The sequence below is a fragment of the Denticeps clupeoides genome, chromosome 10 (genome assembly GCF_900700375.1).
Source record: "Denticeps clupeoides chromosome 10, fDenClu1.1, whole genome shotgun sequence".
NCBI classification, from domain to species: Eukaryota; Metazoa; Chordata; class Actinopteri; order Clupeiformes; family Denticipitidae; genus Denticeps; species Denticeps clupeoides.
In genome coordinates, this window is record NC_041716.1 from 9,168,841 (window position 1) to 9,183,513 (window position 14,673).

General features: G+C 40.1%; 1 protein-coding gene across 3 annotated transcripts in view; it reads left to right on the top strand.

The window, feature by feature from the left end:
- The window catches only part of dnmt3bb.1 (DNA (cytosine-5-)-methyltransferase 3 beta, duplicate b.1), a 30,574-nt gene that overhangs the window by 7,044 nt on the left and 8,857 nt on the right, over window positions 1–14,673 (top strand). For all 3 annotated transcript variants that reach the window (XM_028992767.1, XM_028992768.1, XM_028992769.1), the window contains exons 3-10: window positions 4,354–4,504; window positions 5,800–5,882; window positions 6,911–7,063; window positions 8,248–8,388; window positions 9,156–9,314; window positions 10,568–10,675; window positions 11,663–11,804; window positions 14,458–14,580. In XM_028992767.1, the coding sequence (XP_028848600.1) occupies window positions 4,354–4,504; window positions 5,800–5,882; window positions 6,911–7,063; window positions 8,248–8,388; window positions 9,156–9,314; window positions 10,568–10,675; window positions 11,663–11,804; window positions 14,458–14,580 (1,060 nt within the window). The remainder of the gene's footprint in view (window positions 1–4,353; window positions 4,505–5,799; window positions 5,883–6,910; window positions 7,064–8,247; window positions 8,389–9,155; window positions 9,315–10,567; window positions 10,676–11,662; window positions 11,805–14,457; window positions 14,581–14,673) is intronic.

Here is a 14,673-nt window from a genome sequence, read left to right on the forward strand (position 1 = left end):
TTGAATGTATCCTTTTTTTTTTTTTTTACTATTCTCTGTTTCATTGTACATTGTATTGTGTCAGAGACCAGGCTAGTTAAGATAAAGCCATGGATCTAATTTTATTATAAAGGACTTTTTTTTTTTATCCCTCAATACAAAAATATACCTTCTTCACCCATGTCTCTGTCTTTGTAGGCATCTCTTGCAGCCGTGTATCATGATAGAATAAAGAGTCTATCCCCCCCACCCTTCATACATGCCTTCATATTTCCCCACACTTTATTCACACTGTCTGTCTTAAAGTTTCAACCTACATGCACAATCAATTAGCGTCAGAGACCAAACTGGCGCCACGACCCGTATGTCTGCCCAGCACAGCAATTGGCATGCCTGCAGGCAGCCTGGTGGGTGGGGGAGGGTTGCAGAATGACTAGAAAGGAGAAAGATTGTGTCCGGATTCTTTTTTCCCTACAGTGAGATCAGGTCCGATCGCAATCACTGCAGTGCATTCAGTGGTTCTTCTAAGAAGCTTGAGTCAGCGTTTCTCAGTTGTTCTCCTGAAGATCTACCAAGTCCAGATTCCTTTCCAGCTGTGCTTTAATTCCTCTCACATGCTTGCAAATAGGCTAGTTGCAGGTAGTAAACAGACTATTTTATAGCTTTTTGAGCCATTTTTAATTGACCCATTTGTTAATGGAAAGAGTGTTTACACATATTTTGCACTATGATGCAAATATAAAAATAAAACCTGCATAAACCTGTTCCCAAAGCCTAAAATAGTACCCACTGAGGTTTAGGATGAGCCCGTTTTTGTAGCCCTTATCTGTTTTGTAGTTTTTTGCAAATGTTCTGTTATTACTCTGCTGTTTCCATCCATCCATCTATCCATTCATATTTTCTTAAGACCTGACACCTTGAAACAAAGTTTTTCTTTTCAAACAAACATAAAACAGTATTTGGTTTGCATGAGCCAAGATTTTTGCTTCATGCAAAAACAAAAATATAAAACACATATCACTGGAAATAAGACTAGAAAGGGTTTAAATTGCCACTTATAGTAAGCGATCGGAGGATGGAAATGTCTCCAACTCAAGCTTGTTGGAAATTTGTCTGCAACCATGAAATTGTTTCAGATTCGTATGTAGTGAGGCTAGCATTAGTCAAGATTCCAATTGGCCTTTGTAGCTGATGCCTTATTTGACAGGGAAGTGGAGCTGTGTTTGATTTGTTTGTCTGAAATGTGTCAGTGTAAGGTAGTAAGGTGTGTAAGGTAGTAGTATAGTCATCTCACATGTACACTTTTTGTTAAGCAAATGGTATTTACAGAATGGATCCTAGTGACCTAGACAAAGGATTTCAATGATTGATATTTTACAGCACTTATTTAAGTCACTCTGGATAGGAGCATCTGCCAAATGCTGATGTAAATCTTGCAAGTTGTTCTGAGTTGCTTCCTTTTACAGAGTTTTCTTTGGTTGTTTATACAGAAAGGTAATGGAAAGGAGTTTCAGCCACCTGATAATGACTTCACCGTAGCCCATTCCCTGCTTTTCACCACTAAAGCTGACTGTAGTGGGATCTTATGGGGCTCTGCTGGCCTGGAGGGTTTATGAGAGTTGGTTCACAAATGGAAATGAAGGAGCGAGGGACCTGCTAAGCCTGCCCAGCACCCCCCATAAAGATCAGGAGAACGTTCTAGACCGCTGTTCCTTGTCCCAGCCCAGATCTGAACTGAACCACCCGGCCTGTCGCGGGCTGCCTCTGGCTCACTTGAGTGCCCTTGACTGGGAGAAAAGGTGGACTAAGGTCTGAAATACCTGGTTCAGATCTCCATGTGAATGAGAGATTAACGTTAATTTAATGTAGGAAAATTGATGGTACACATAGTGATGCATCGATAATCGGTGCATTGATAATCGTAATCACACCAAATCGTGACCCCAGTGAAAGTTCACAGCTCTAGTGTCAACTCTATTAAAATGACTTAAAAATAGGTTCATCAGATAAGATGAACAGGGAGCTCAGATTTATGTAATGTCCAATATGAATGCATTTTAAGGGCTGCATATTTAAAAGTATGAGAGAGTATGAGGCTTGGAAGGGAAGATGATCCTGGTATTTTTTTAAGCAAGCTTTAATCTTATTTATGATTAATGCATTGTGAATAAACTGGCTCTGACAGTCTTAAATTAACATGTATGGAGACAATGAAAGATGACTGAAAATGAGGATGAATTAATTGCCATTTAACAATAAATATTTGTGTGTGAGAATGAACACTCATTATTAAAGAAATCATGTTGTCATGCTTTACCTGGATTTCCCGTTTAATTGTCCTTTCAGAATATGACTCCAATTAGTCCAATTTGTAGTTGTTACTAAACACCAATCCACCTTGCTGCTTTAAGCACCCGCCTCTGGTGATTCCTCCATGTGCCACGTTCACAGAGCCTCCTGTATCCAGCTGGTTTGGTGCCGTGTTCTGGCATGTCCTTGGAGGAAAGGGATCAGGTCATGGGGGAGGGCAGTGTGCTCAGCGAGATCCTCGTCTGGGACAAGGTCAGATATGAGGCAGTGCTGTGGGGGTGCAATGAGAGGTGAGAGGTGCAACCAACCTCTCCCTGAGGCGCTGTCTCATCCTTTCACTCCCTTTTTGGGTGTGCAGGATGTATAGTTTGCGGGTTTCGTGTTTACCTTTCAGCAGTAAAATTGATGTCCTTTTATCCTTATTATTCTAGCAAGACTATAGTACTTTGTACAGCATACGTGTTTTTGTTTGAGTGTGTGTGTAATCAGCATAAATTTAGGATTTTCAGGGGCAATGGTAGTGGATAAATTGATTTTTTAAAAATATTTTTATGTTAAAAATGCTTAAATGTTTGCTTACTGTGACTTTACATTGCTATCAAAATTGTGTATTGCACAATTGCCTTACATATTAAACCTGGGTACAGTAACGCATTATGGATTTGTGTAGGCCTAGGGCAGTTATTCATTGTAAATTGAGGGGGTTTTCTGAGAGAAAATGCTAAATGTGAGGGCGTCAGTAGACGGCCTTATAAAACTCGAGAAACCCAGTAAAACGGGTGATGGCAGGTATTAATTATTTTAGCCGGATGAATGCATCTGTGTGATTATGAATGAGTTTGTGTGTGTGTGTGTCTGTGTGTGTGTGTGTGTGTCCGTTTGTGAAATCTGGCAACACTGGAGACTAATGTCCATGGCTGCACAGCTGTGGTAGGACTGATGTCTGGCATTCCAGCAGAAGATTCTGGATCCATGTGACAGCAGACCCCATTGTTCCTTAAGAGCCTAAATTGTCCTCGGTCCTCACATTTGCAAGAAATTTTGCAAGAAATTTCTAGTTTCTGTTTTAGGTGAAATTTGCATTTTGGTAGAACAGTATACAGTATACAGGCAAAATAATTATTGCCTATGTCAGCAACCTTTTGCACAGTGATTTGCAATAATTTGATTTGGTAGGATACATTTAGTAACTTATTATATCTAAATAAATTATTTACAAGGCTCCTCCTACAAGACTCCACGGAGTATTAAATTTGTACAGACAATCCCACCTAAATGTAGTAATTAGGATGTAGGATGTCACAAATGTTGTTGCCTTGGCATACGGCAAAGGGTGAAAAGTGTCAGCAGAGCAGCCACTCTGGAGCCACATCTCATTTGCAAAAAACCAAATACTACAGTGTAAGAAATCATTTATATTTTTTTAGTCTGTTTTTTTGTTAGAAGAGCAGATGCTGATCTTTTTCACCCCCTGCTTGTAGACAATTAAAGGTTTATCCTATCATACAACCACATCAGAACATAGCTAATACCAAGTTAAGACCTACCTTGGGCTACTTTGAGGAAGTGGTGGGGTTGCTAGTGCACCACTACAGAGGTTTTTCGAAGTTTTTTTTACATCAGAACAATGGAATGGCAAGTGTGTCGACGCATTCTAACATCAAGGTTCAGGGCCCCTTGCCAGCATTCAAGTAGTCAGTTCGGAGAACTTACAGGTGTAATGCCAAAGCAAACCTCGAAGAATCTGCAAGGATGAACTGCCGTAATTTGCTGTAGTAAATAGCCTTGTTGTCTTATAAAAAAAGGCTGATAGTCTGCCAACTGAAAGGTGCAGGAGAGAGAAGCTGTCCAGACATGTCACTTCCATTGTGTATAAAACATTCTCCTGACAAATTAATTTTTCTGGGGGGGGGTTTTGGCACGTGTGCAAAACTGTATAACAGTGTGATAAAAAAAAAACTGTACCTGTGTTGTGATACTGTTGCCATGAAACCTAGGAGCCTTTTTTCACTCCTGTGTAGCCTTGTTGTGTTTGGAGAAGTAATTCATGAACTCGTCTCTCAGGCCGCTGTGAATGGGGACACGTCTCCTGCAGCGGGCCTGTCAGAGAATGACAGTGGACTGGAGATGACCAATGAGAACAGCCCCCTGACCGCTGCTGACCCACCCTCCCCCTTCAGCCCCAAGCAGAATGGAGGTGCTGCTTCACCTGCTGGTGAGTAAGACATACAGTACAGGCCAAAAGTTTGGACACACCTCCAAACTTTATTTTCATGACCATTTACATTGGTAGATTCTCACTGAAGGCATCAAAACTATGAATGAACACATGTGGAGTTATGTACTTAACTCTTCAAAATCTCTTGATGAGCTTCAAGGAGGTCGTCACCTGAAATGGTTCTCCAACAGTCTTGAAGGAGTTCCCAGAGGTGTTTAGCACTTGTTGGCCCCTTTGCATTCACTCTGCGGTCCAGCTCACCCCAAACCATCTCGATTGGGTTCAGGTCCAGTGACTGTGGAGACCAGGTCTCCACTTTTTGTTCAGTACATAACTCCACATGTGTTCATTCATAGTTTTGATGTCTTCAGTGAGAATCTACCAACGTAAATGGTCATGAAAATAAAGAAAACACATTGAATGAGATGGTGTGTCCAAACTTTTGGCCTGTACTGTATATGCACACTGCATCTGAATGTAACCCTTTAACAAAGGGCTGTTGTTTTGTTTAAATGTGTGTTACATATCTAAACAGATATTAAATGGTTTTATAATATTTGCATTATTTTCTGCAAATTAAATAGAAATATATAAGAAATATATAAATGGGTGGTAGTATATGTGGTGGGTAACTAGAAGCAGATGAACCAGAAGACCACATAGTCACAGGTTCCAACCCCACGTATTTGTGCCTCCAGGGGGACTGTCCCCTTAACTACTGATTTCCATTTGCTCTGGATCAGGGCATTTGATAAATACCACAAATGTACATGTACTTGCACAAAAGTGTCACATTAAACATACAAATGTACTTAAGTGAAGCACTAGAGTATTTGCAGTGCTATGTTTCATTCCATCTCTTCATTAAAGACACTCTGTTCAGGATATTGTACAGTACTGCTTCCCTCCCGAAAACAGCCTGCAGCCCTTATTCTTCTCATACTCTGGCTTGTCCTGTCATCTCCCACATAGCCATTTAGCCTTGACCCACAAGTCTCTACATCACATATCTAAAGCCTCAGACCACGAATCCTTAGTCCTGTCTTTGTTTGCCAGGCTGCTTGCATTTTTAAGTATTTTATTTTTTTACTCTTTATCAAATTTAGGATTTGGGGGAATCATTTAAATTAAATGAGCACTTAGATAAAGTCCACAGCTCTGTACCAAGATGTGGTATTTGCTAACCTCCTAGTGAAACTGAATGATGTCTTCTACGTTCTGACAATGTTCTGAATTAATTTTTGATTTATTGCTCATCATAATACCACGCCCTTCTCTCTTTCTTTCGATAGACACAAACATGAGTCAGATTCCCATCAGTGGGAAGAGAACCAGGAAGCGCTGTGGGTCTGAAGATGATTCTTCCTGCAGTGAGGTGAGACTACATATTTAAGATAGAAATGATGACACTACACAGCTGTGTTTGTTTCATTAATGTTCTGCACTGCATTGAATAAGTGGTGAATGAGTGTACATGGACATAAATATTCTGTTAATAATTGAGCTGAAATTCTTTCGAGCTCATTCTGTTAGAAATCAGTTATCAGTGTTATGCAAAGGTGTCACCAGGATCTACCTAAATAGATAAAACCAGAAAGAATGACTAAGTAGTGATTTGAATTTGAAGAAGACAAACTAACTCCCCTTTTGTTGTAGTGTAATTATTTCTGTCACCCACACGAAACATAATAATGCTTTAATAACAGAGATTAAAATGGGTGGAGCCCAATGATTGACAGCTCACACGCATGCTACTTTCTTATTCTGGATAATTCAAACCCACACTTATCAATGTGCACACATCATAAAACAACATGATTCTTTCCTGTTTTTTGTTTTTTTTATGTAAACCCAGAAGATGCCTTTGACCTAATGGTAGCGAACAAGCACCATGCCCATTTACTCTGGCAGGGTTTAATAATCATGTAACTACTCTGTGCAGATCCAGTTAATTTGTCATGCAAAAGAACAGGTTTATCAGAAAGGGATGTGCTATTTATTTATTAATTACAATGAAACTTAATGACATGTAAGATCACATTGTGTGGGCAGACTGAAGCATTTTTGCCATGCCTCTCATTCTCAGACAGAGATTGAGCAAACTCACCTGCTGTAAAGAAATAACTAACTGGCTGCAAGGTGGAGAAGCAGGTTCTGAACCGCTACCCTTGTCATGGGTATGTGGCGCTTAGTAGCACACTGTAATCTGTTGTCTCTCAGATCATCATGAGTTTGCGGTTCATGTCAGTAGAATGAGGAGGTGATGTGCAATTGAGTGAAGCTTGTCTACTCACATTCTGGTGGCTTTATAAGAGTTATCGCTTTTGCTCATTGTTATTCATGTGCTCATAAATACCCAGAAAAACCAGAAACTGAATTGCATTCATTTGCATTTTGTTTCAGGAGGAGAAGTTCCGTGCATGTGCAACAGGAGGCTCGAGTCTGAGGAAGACTCCTCGTCCCAGAACTATTTTCCAGGCTGGTCTGACATCGCACAGCAAACCCCGCAGCCGAGAGAGGGTCCGGCAGAGCAAGCACTACAAAAGCAGCCCAATGGTAATGCTAAGTGCCATATCGTGGCCGGTTATACCAGCAACAAACAAATACGACTCCCATAGCATCTAAAGTGAAAGTGAAGTGATTGTCATTGTGAAGCACAGCACAGCACACGGTGCACAACACAATGTATCCTCTACTTTTAACCCATCAACCTTGGTGAGCAGTGGGCAGCATGTAAGGGGACGGTCCTTTGCTCTGTGGCACCTCTTCACCATCTGAACACTTTTCATTCAAAAGACAAAATGGATGGGTCTGTCTGCAAATTAAATGGAAGAATTATTAATTGGGGTGAATTGAGTATTTTTGTTGAGAGGAAACATCAGAAGAAGTGAGAAGAAACACCAGCTGGCCCATCATCACTTGTCCGGGTGGTGTGAGACAGGCTTTGACAGCAGTCCCTCCGTCTCAGCCAGTAATAACAGAGCCTGGAGCTGCTGTAGCAGCTCTTAAGTGCTGTCAGGTTCTTGACAGACAAGTTATTCCCTCTTGCTACACATCCTTTGCCCTCACCTTTCTTGCACATTTCATTCTACTCTCACTGACTTTTCTTGAGAAGTGCATATTCATATGGTTGCAGGCATGACAAATGTTACAAGTGTTCTCTTTCTTACAGTATCACTACACACCACTGTCATTACCTGACTTATTTTAAGTAATTTAAAGATGTCTAGTGAAGTCCATGCATTGGTGGGTCAGGGCTATATTGTTGGCAAATGGTTGATGTGCACAGTTACAGGTGGTTAATGTTACGGCTGATCAGTGTACACTGGGGTCTATTTTCATTTACAATAATGTCTGAAAAGTAGTTTTGATCAATTTGGTTTTAACCCCAAACTATTGAACAATAGTGTGTATTGTGTTTTTTATGGACCAATATGTTTCAGAATACATTTTGTTTGACAAAATTATGTAAGACTTGTATATCACACAAACTGTGTAGTAGGTGGATTCATTAACACAAATGTAATGTCAAATGCCACAAATCCAGTAACAAGTAACAATGTTCAGACAGTGAACAGACACAAACAGGGCAGCTTTATACAATCTTACACAGATGAACACGATCAGGAGTAACCCCTTCCAGACCTGATCATGACTGTCAGTGTGTGTGATTTGAGAATATGTTTTATCAAAAATTATTTAATGCGCCCATACCTGTCTCTCTCTCTCTCTCTCTCTAGTGTCCCACTGCCCCCATTTTTCTGGCATCGGGCGTCTCAGAGACTCCATCTGTTGAACTGCTGGAGCAGGATTCGAAAGACTCCGCTCAGAGTAGTGCCACTGCCACCTCCTTGGAGGCCGTCAGGGAGCCAGAGTACAAGGTACAAGGAGCACTGGCCAAGGGATAGAAGTCTTGAGTCTGTATGTTGGGTCTTTATTTACAGGCAGCAGCGTCTGGTTCCCAGTAAGCGGTCAGAGCAGGCTCACCTGATACGCAAACTCTCGCGCTTTCCCTCGTTTTCTCTTTCCTGACCTTCTCTGGCACTTGTCTTGTCTTGCCCTTTTTTTTGCCTGTCTTTAGTTTTCTTTAAAATCTAGTTGTAACCATTTTATCTCACAGCCTGTGTTTGTCCACCTGGGTTTTTGTTTCAGAAATGAAAGGGGCTTTATTTTTGTGTGGGTCCATTAGAAAGAGAACAATTTGCAGGAAATGTTGAAACAGTATATCTGCATGTGTACACAGTAAAAGGAACTATGGAACAGAAGAAATGCAGCTGCATGTTTACTAGGTAAAGATAATGGAATTGGGGGTGGGGGTACGCTCACATACAAACAAATAGAAACACACTTGCAGGTGTGGTTTCTCAGCTGCCTCCTTTGTTACCTAATGGGTGGCTTGTGGTTGTTGCACAGACACGTTCTTTGCATGTTGACTGAGTGAAAAAAAAAAAGCTTTTTACCTCGCACACAATCACCACAGGTCATGCAAAAAGAATATCCCCATACCTCTCACCGCCGGATTTCACCTTGATCCAAAACTGATCCCAAGTCCATCCACCTTTCATAAGGGTGGATGGACTTCATCGTCTACCTTCCACTTAACTCCAAACCAGAACACTTATGAGATCTTTCATCCCTCCTCTTTTAGGACAATAAGGGCTTCAGTATTGGAGAGCTGGTGTGGGGAAAGATCAAGGGCTTCTCTTGGTGGCCGGGAATTGTGGTGAGCTGGCGTGCTACAGGCAAACGGCAGGCCACCCATGGAATGAGGTGGCTTCAGTGGTTCGGAGATGGCAAATTCTCTGAGGTGAGATGGACTGACTGAACATGCCCTCAGATGCACTGTGCTCGAACAGCCGGACTCCCCGCGGACCTTACTTTGATCGATAGAGGTTAATACATCACTAGGCAGAAGAATATACCACCCGGTTTCATCCAGATGGTCCAGATGCACTACATGTAAATTTATTAACAAAACTTATGAAGTTACAGTCCTAAAAGCAATCAATTGTAATCAGTAGGCATCATCTATCATGGTCGAAATTTGATATCTGATGACTTATTTAATAATTGTAGAGAGGCCCATTATCAGAAACTTGAGTATCTTGAGTTACAATGGAATGCAGTTTTTACTAATGCAAGTCTGCTTTAAAACTTGATTATTAGAAAACTCTTTTTGCAGTGATATAAATACACATGAAATCAGTTACAATGATTATCAAACTGGTACAATAATAACACCAAAACTATGTTTGTTGTTATAATGACACAATATAGCATATGAATGTTTACAGAGGAAATATTTAGCTTGACAAATAAGCATCCTGCTACACATTCAAGTACACTTAATTTTTTACTTAAAAAAAAATGTTGTTGCATATATTGACAAAATTTCTAAATTTTTTACCCTTGTTTGTCAATTTATTTACAAAGCTGTTAGATTTCCTTTCATAAAGAGAAGCCTCTGAGAAAATCTGCACTAATGTTGTAAAGGAAAAAAAAATAGCACCATGCCAGTCCTGATAATATGCCTGCATATTTCAAGAGAAAACATGTGTATGTGTGGATCACTGCATGTGTTGCATGTTACTGTAGACAGTGTTAGACAAAGAGCAACCTGATTGGCTTATTTTAGTTAAGTAAACCAATCAAATTTCAGTGCGGGCGGGCTTTTATTTCTTGAGGACCAAAGTTATGATAACCTCAAACTCAGATAATGGTTATTTACATTTACAGCATTTATCAGAGGCCCTTATCCAGAGCAACTTACAATTAGTAGTTACAGGGGACAGTCCCCCTGGAGCAACTTAGGGTTAAGTGTCTTGCTGGGGACAGGGGACAGTCCCCCTGGAGCAACTTAGGGTTAAGTGTCTTGCTCAGGGACACAATGGTAGTAAGTGGGATTTGAACCTGCGTCTTCTGGTTCATAGACGAGTGTGTTACCCCTAGGCTACTACCATACTACCATGGTTATTGGTTTTGTATTTTTATACAAATACGGAGAAGTCTGAAAAATTGACAGTGAAAAGGTAAACTATCTGTTTGGCTTTGTTCCCACAGGTCTCTGCAGATAAGCTAGAAGCCATCACTGCTTTCCCCAAGTTCTTCAACCAGTCCTCCTACACCAAGCTGGCCTCATACCGCCGGGCCATCTATCAGGCCCTTGAGGTAAATGGAGTGAGAAGCTAAGATGAAGTAAAATCTGAAAACTAGCACATCATTGCATTGCACACTCGGTAAGGCAGCCCTCCTGGTGTGCATGGTTGTCCACACACCTGCTGGGATAGTGGGAGCCCGGCTGTTCTCATGCTGTTTCGCTTACTTGACAGCTGCTGTCGCCATAACCAGGTGTTGGCACACGGCTGTATGAGGGAGAGATAGCGACGCAGTAAGGCAAACACTGGAACTAGTGTGAAAGTCTTTGGAATTCCCCGACGGTTGTACAATTATTTTCACATCAAGATGCATGGTGTCTAATGACAGAATGCATCAAGCCCAGGCTGGCTCAGTCACTCGACTGCACTGAGCTTTTTGTTTCTGTTCCTGACAGTTACTTTTATGCATTTGGTGGAAATTGCAACTTGTCTTTTGATAGGTCAAACCAAAGACTGGCCCTGTACCCTTGCATAAAATCATATCTGGCCAATTCTACTAATTTTTTTATCTTTCATTTTTTACATTTTATTCATCACTTTCAGATTTTTCATCACTTCTGCTTTGTCTGGAGCCTGAATGTCGAGTTTTCTGCTGCATTTGTGGGCACTGATGATAGTATTTCTTACTCTTTGACCCTATGGTACAACTAGGATCTGCTGTTGAAGTTGCCATTATATTAAGTGAATACCTGAGACAATTGCACAAAAGCATTGCACAAAAATGTCAGATTTTTCCATTTCTCTTGAATGAAAACTGTTTACACAGTGTCAGTACACTTTTAAGGTGTGTTTCCTTCAATAGACCATGAGAACAATTTGTTTAATCTATCCCAAGGAAACTACTGAGATTGATATTTGCCAAGTTTTGTATTGATTAGTGATTTACAAATTAAAAGTAACATTTCAAGTTGTTTATAACACTTTCAGACACTCAGTTGCCTGTTAGTTTTGCTGCTTTGGACCATCGTCATTTGTTGCATCCCCACATTTGTTGCTTTAGATGGCCAGTATTCGTGCAGAGAAGACTTTTCCTCCATGCGACTCAGAGAGCCCTGAGGAGCAGGTGAAGCCCATGTTGGACTGGGCCAATGGAGGATTCCAGCCTAAAGGCCTGGACGGTCTCAAACCACCCGAGAATTCAGGTGAGTGCACAACTGCAGTGGATATAAAAAGATGCACAATTACAAAATGAGACCTCAATCAAGAATTTCAAAACTTTTCCCACATTTAATCCCACACTGACCTATAACTTGAACAATAAAAAAACAACAACATGATAATCTGTTTGCATAATTATGCACACCCTTAAACTCATACTTTGTTGAAGCTCTGATTTTTTTTCTATATTAAAATGTCAAGATCTGAATTCGATAATATGCAGTATGACATTAAACTCTGTAGTAAATCCAGGAAACAAAGCATAAAAATCGTTTTTGAATAAAAAAATTGTTTGAATACTACAACATTGCACTGGAGCTATTTAGACATGTTTTGGAATATTTGGAATATTTATTTCAAATGGTAATGTTTGTATGGTTGACACGAACTTGCACACCAAGGATTTTCATACTTGTAAGTAGTGCTGCACGATTAATCTAATCGCAATCGTGATGTCAGTCTGTGCGATTACATGAACGCATAAAACTGCGATTTAAATGATTAGTACATGGATTGGATCGGCAACATATCCGATCCATTCTCTTAAAGTTTGTGCACTGACTGAAGTCTCACTTCAGTCGGATGTGACGTGTTTGGTCACATGACTTTCGATTCGGAGACATATGGATAGACGCCGCATGACGCGCTGAATCGTACGTCAACGTCGCCGCCATATTGCGATGGGCTCTGCTGTGGCGTGAAGCATATACATGTCTATGGAGAGAAGTGCATAAAAATGCCTCACTCTTGTGCTGCTTGGGGCTGTACAAACTGCTGTACGCTCCAAACCAGATCCCGGGGGATTACATTTCATAGGTAAGGCTGGACAATTGTTTTGAATATATTTGGCCATTATAAAATCCCGTTTTATAAGTCTTAACCTTAGCTAAGATAGGCTAAGCTAGCGAAGCTATGCATTCCTGTGTTCAAGTCAGCCTCCAAGCAACGTTTTGGCTAAACGTAGGCATTAACTATTTAGATTGTTCTTAGCTGTTTAGTTAACTTTTCTCAAACTTTGAAGGTTTCCTAAAGAAATTCACCTCAGTTTACAAATCTTAACCTTAGCTAAGCTAGCAAAGCTATGCATCCCTGAGTTCAAGTCAGCCTCCAAACAACGTTTTGGTTAAATGTAAGAACTATAATACAGGATTTTACAATGGCCAAATATAATCAAAACAGTTGTTTAGCCTTACCAGGATTTGTCGTTTGACAGTAATGTTTTTTAAAGTAAAGACTTTTTTGTGATTATTTAATTTTGTAGAATATTGTATTTTGAAAGCACTGGGCATTTCAAGTTGTTATAAGTAGTTTGTATGTTTCACTTTGAAATTAAACATTTCACTATTAGTATGCGACTTTTCATTGACATACAAGCAAGTGTCCATTATCATATCATATTGCAATCGCATATCGCAATATTGATCTCAATAATCGCAATATGTCTTTTTCCCCAAATCGTGCAGCCCTACTTGTAAGATGTCTTTAGTTTGTTAAAATTAATGTAAAATAGGACGTTTAAACCATTTACCATCCACATTGGAGTGGATGGTGAGGGATAAAGACAGGAGAAAGCTGTGCTAAAATGAGAATAAGGGCATTTTGTCATGTCAGGGCAGTGGTGGCCAAGCAGACCCATAACGAAACGGACCCATCATTTGGTGAAGGTTGTGGATTTGAATCCTGAATCCCGAAGTTACCACTGAGCAAAGCATCATCCCCACACATGGGCACCTTTCATGGATGCTGTCTGCTCACTAAGGACACATTTCATTGTGTGCACCGTTTGCTGTGCTGCAGTGTTTCACAATGACTTCAATTACTTCACTTTCATTACTGCAGCATTAGTAATGGTGAGAGGAGTGTTGGTTAAAGCCTGACTGTATAACTAGTCTGGATGTAAATATTGAGACAGTGTCTTATTCTTGAAAGTTCCTTGCAAGGTTGTTCCAAAGATTTGGGGCTCTGTAAGCAAATGTTCCAATTGAGGGGATTGTGGTGGGTTATGAGGTATTAGTATGTTACTAAGATATACTGGAGCATGACCATGCAAAGGCTTATAAGTGAGAAGCAGAATTTTAAAGTCAATATAGAACTCACCTGGAAGCCAATGCAGAGAAGAGAATACAGTAGTAATGTGTTCATTCCGTCTTGTGTGTAAGAACCCTGGCAGCAGAGTTTTGAGTTTAATGCCTTGTGGTTTGCGTAAAATACATTTGAATATGAATGAATTTGTCAGTCAAGCATCCAGCCAAGATATATACTATAATTTGCTTTAACTACTAGCATTTCACAAAAAAAGAGCACAAGACATATACAAATATTCATAGTTGTTTATTTCAAGGTATTTATTCATATAAATAATAATGCCATGTTTGTGTGTCTTATATACAATTATATTTCTTGCTTAATAGAGAATAATAAATACAAAATGACATATTTTTTGCCTAGGCAAGACATTGTGCTTAAACATAAACTGCATGGTGTGCTCAAGCATATACTGCAGAAATATTGTTTAAAATAGTTTTTTACATTGTGATGTTTTACATGCTGATATTCAATATACTGTATATTCAGAAAGTTTCTAAAGTGAGTAAACTTTAGTTAATTGCTTTCCCATTCTGTCTGTTTGAATTGTAGAGAGCAGTCCACTTAACCCCCAGGTTTTGGAAGTTTCTCCACCTGATTACTTTCCCATTGCAAAGAAGCCAAGGGTCAGCATATGCAAGTCCAAGACTGGAACCGAAGAGGTTTACAGCAGAGGTCAGTCCACTTGGTCACACATACTCAAATGTTAATATCCTCACGGAATGTAAAGAGATTTGTGTGCCATTAGTCCGAATGTTGTGTTTTCAT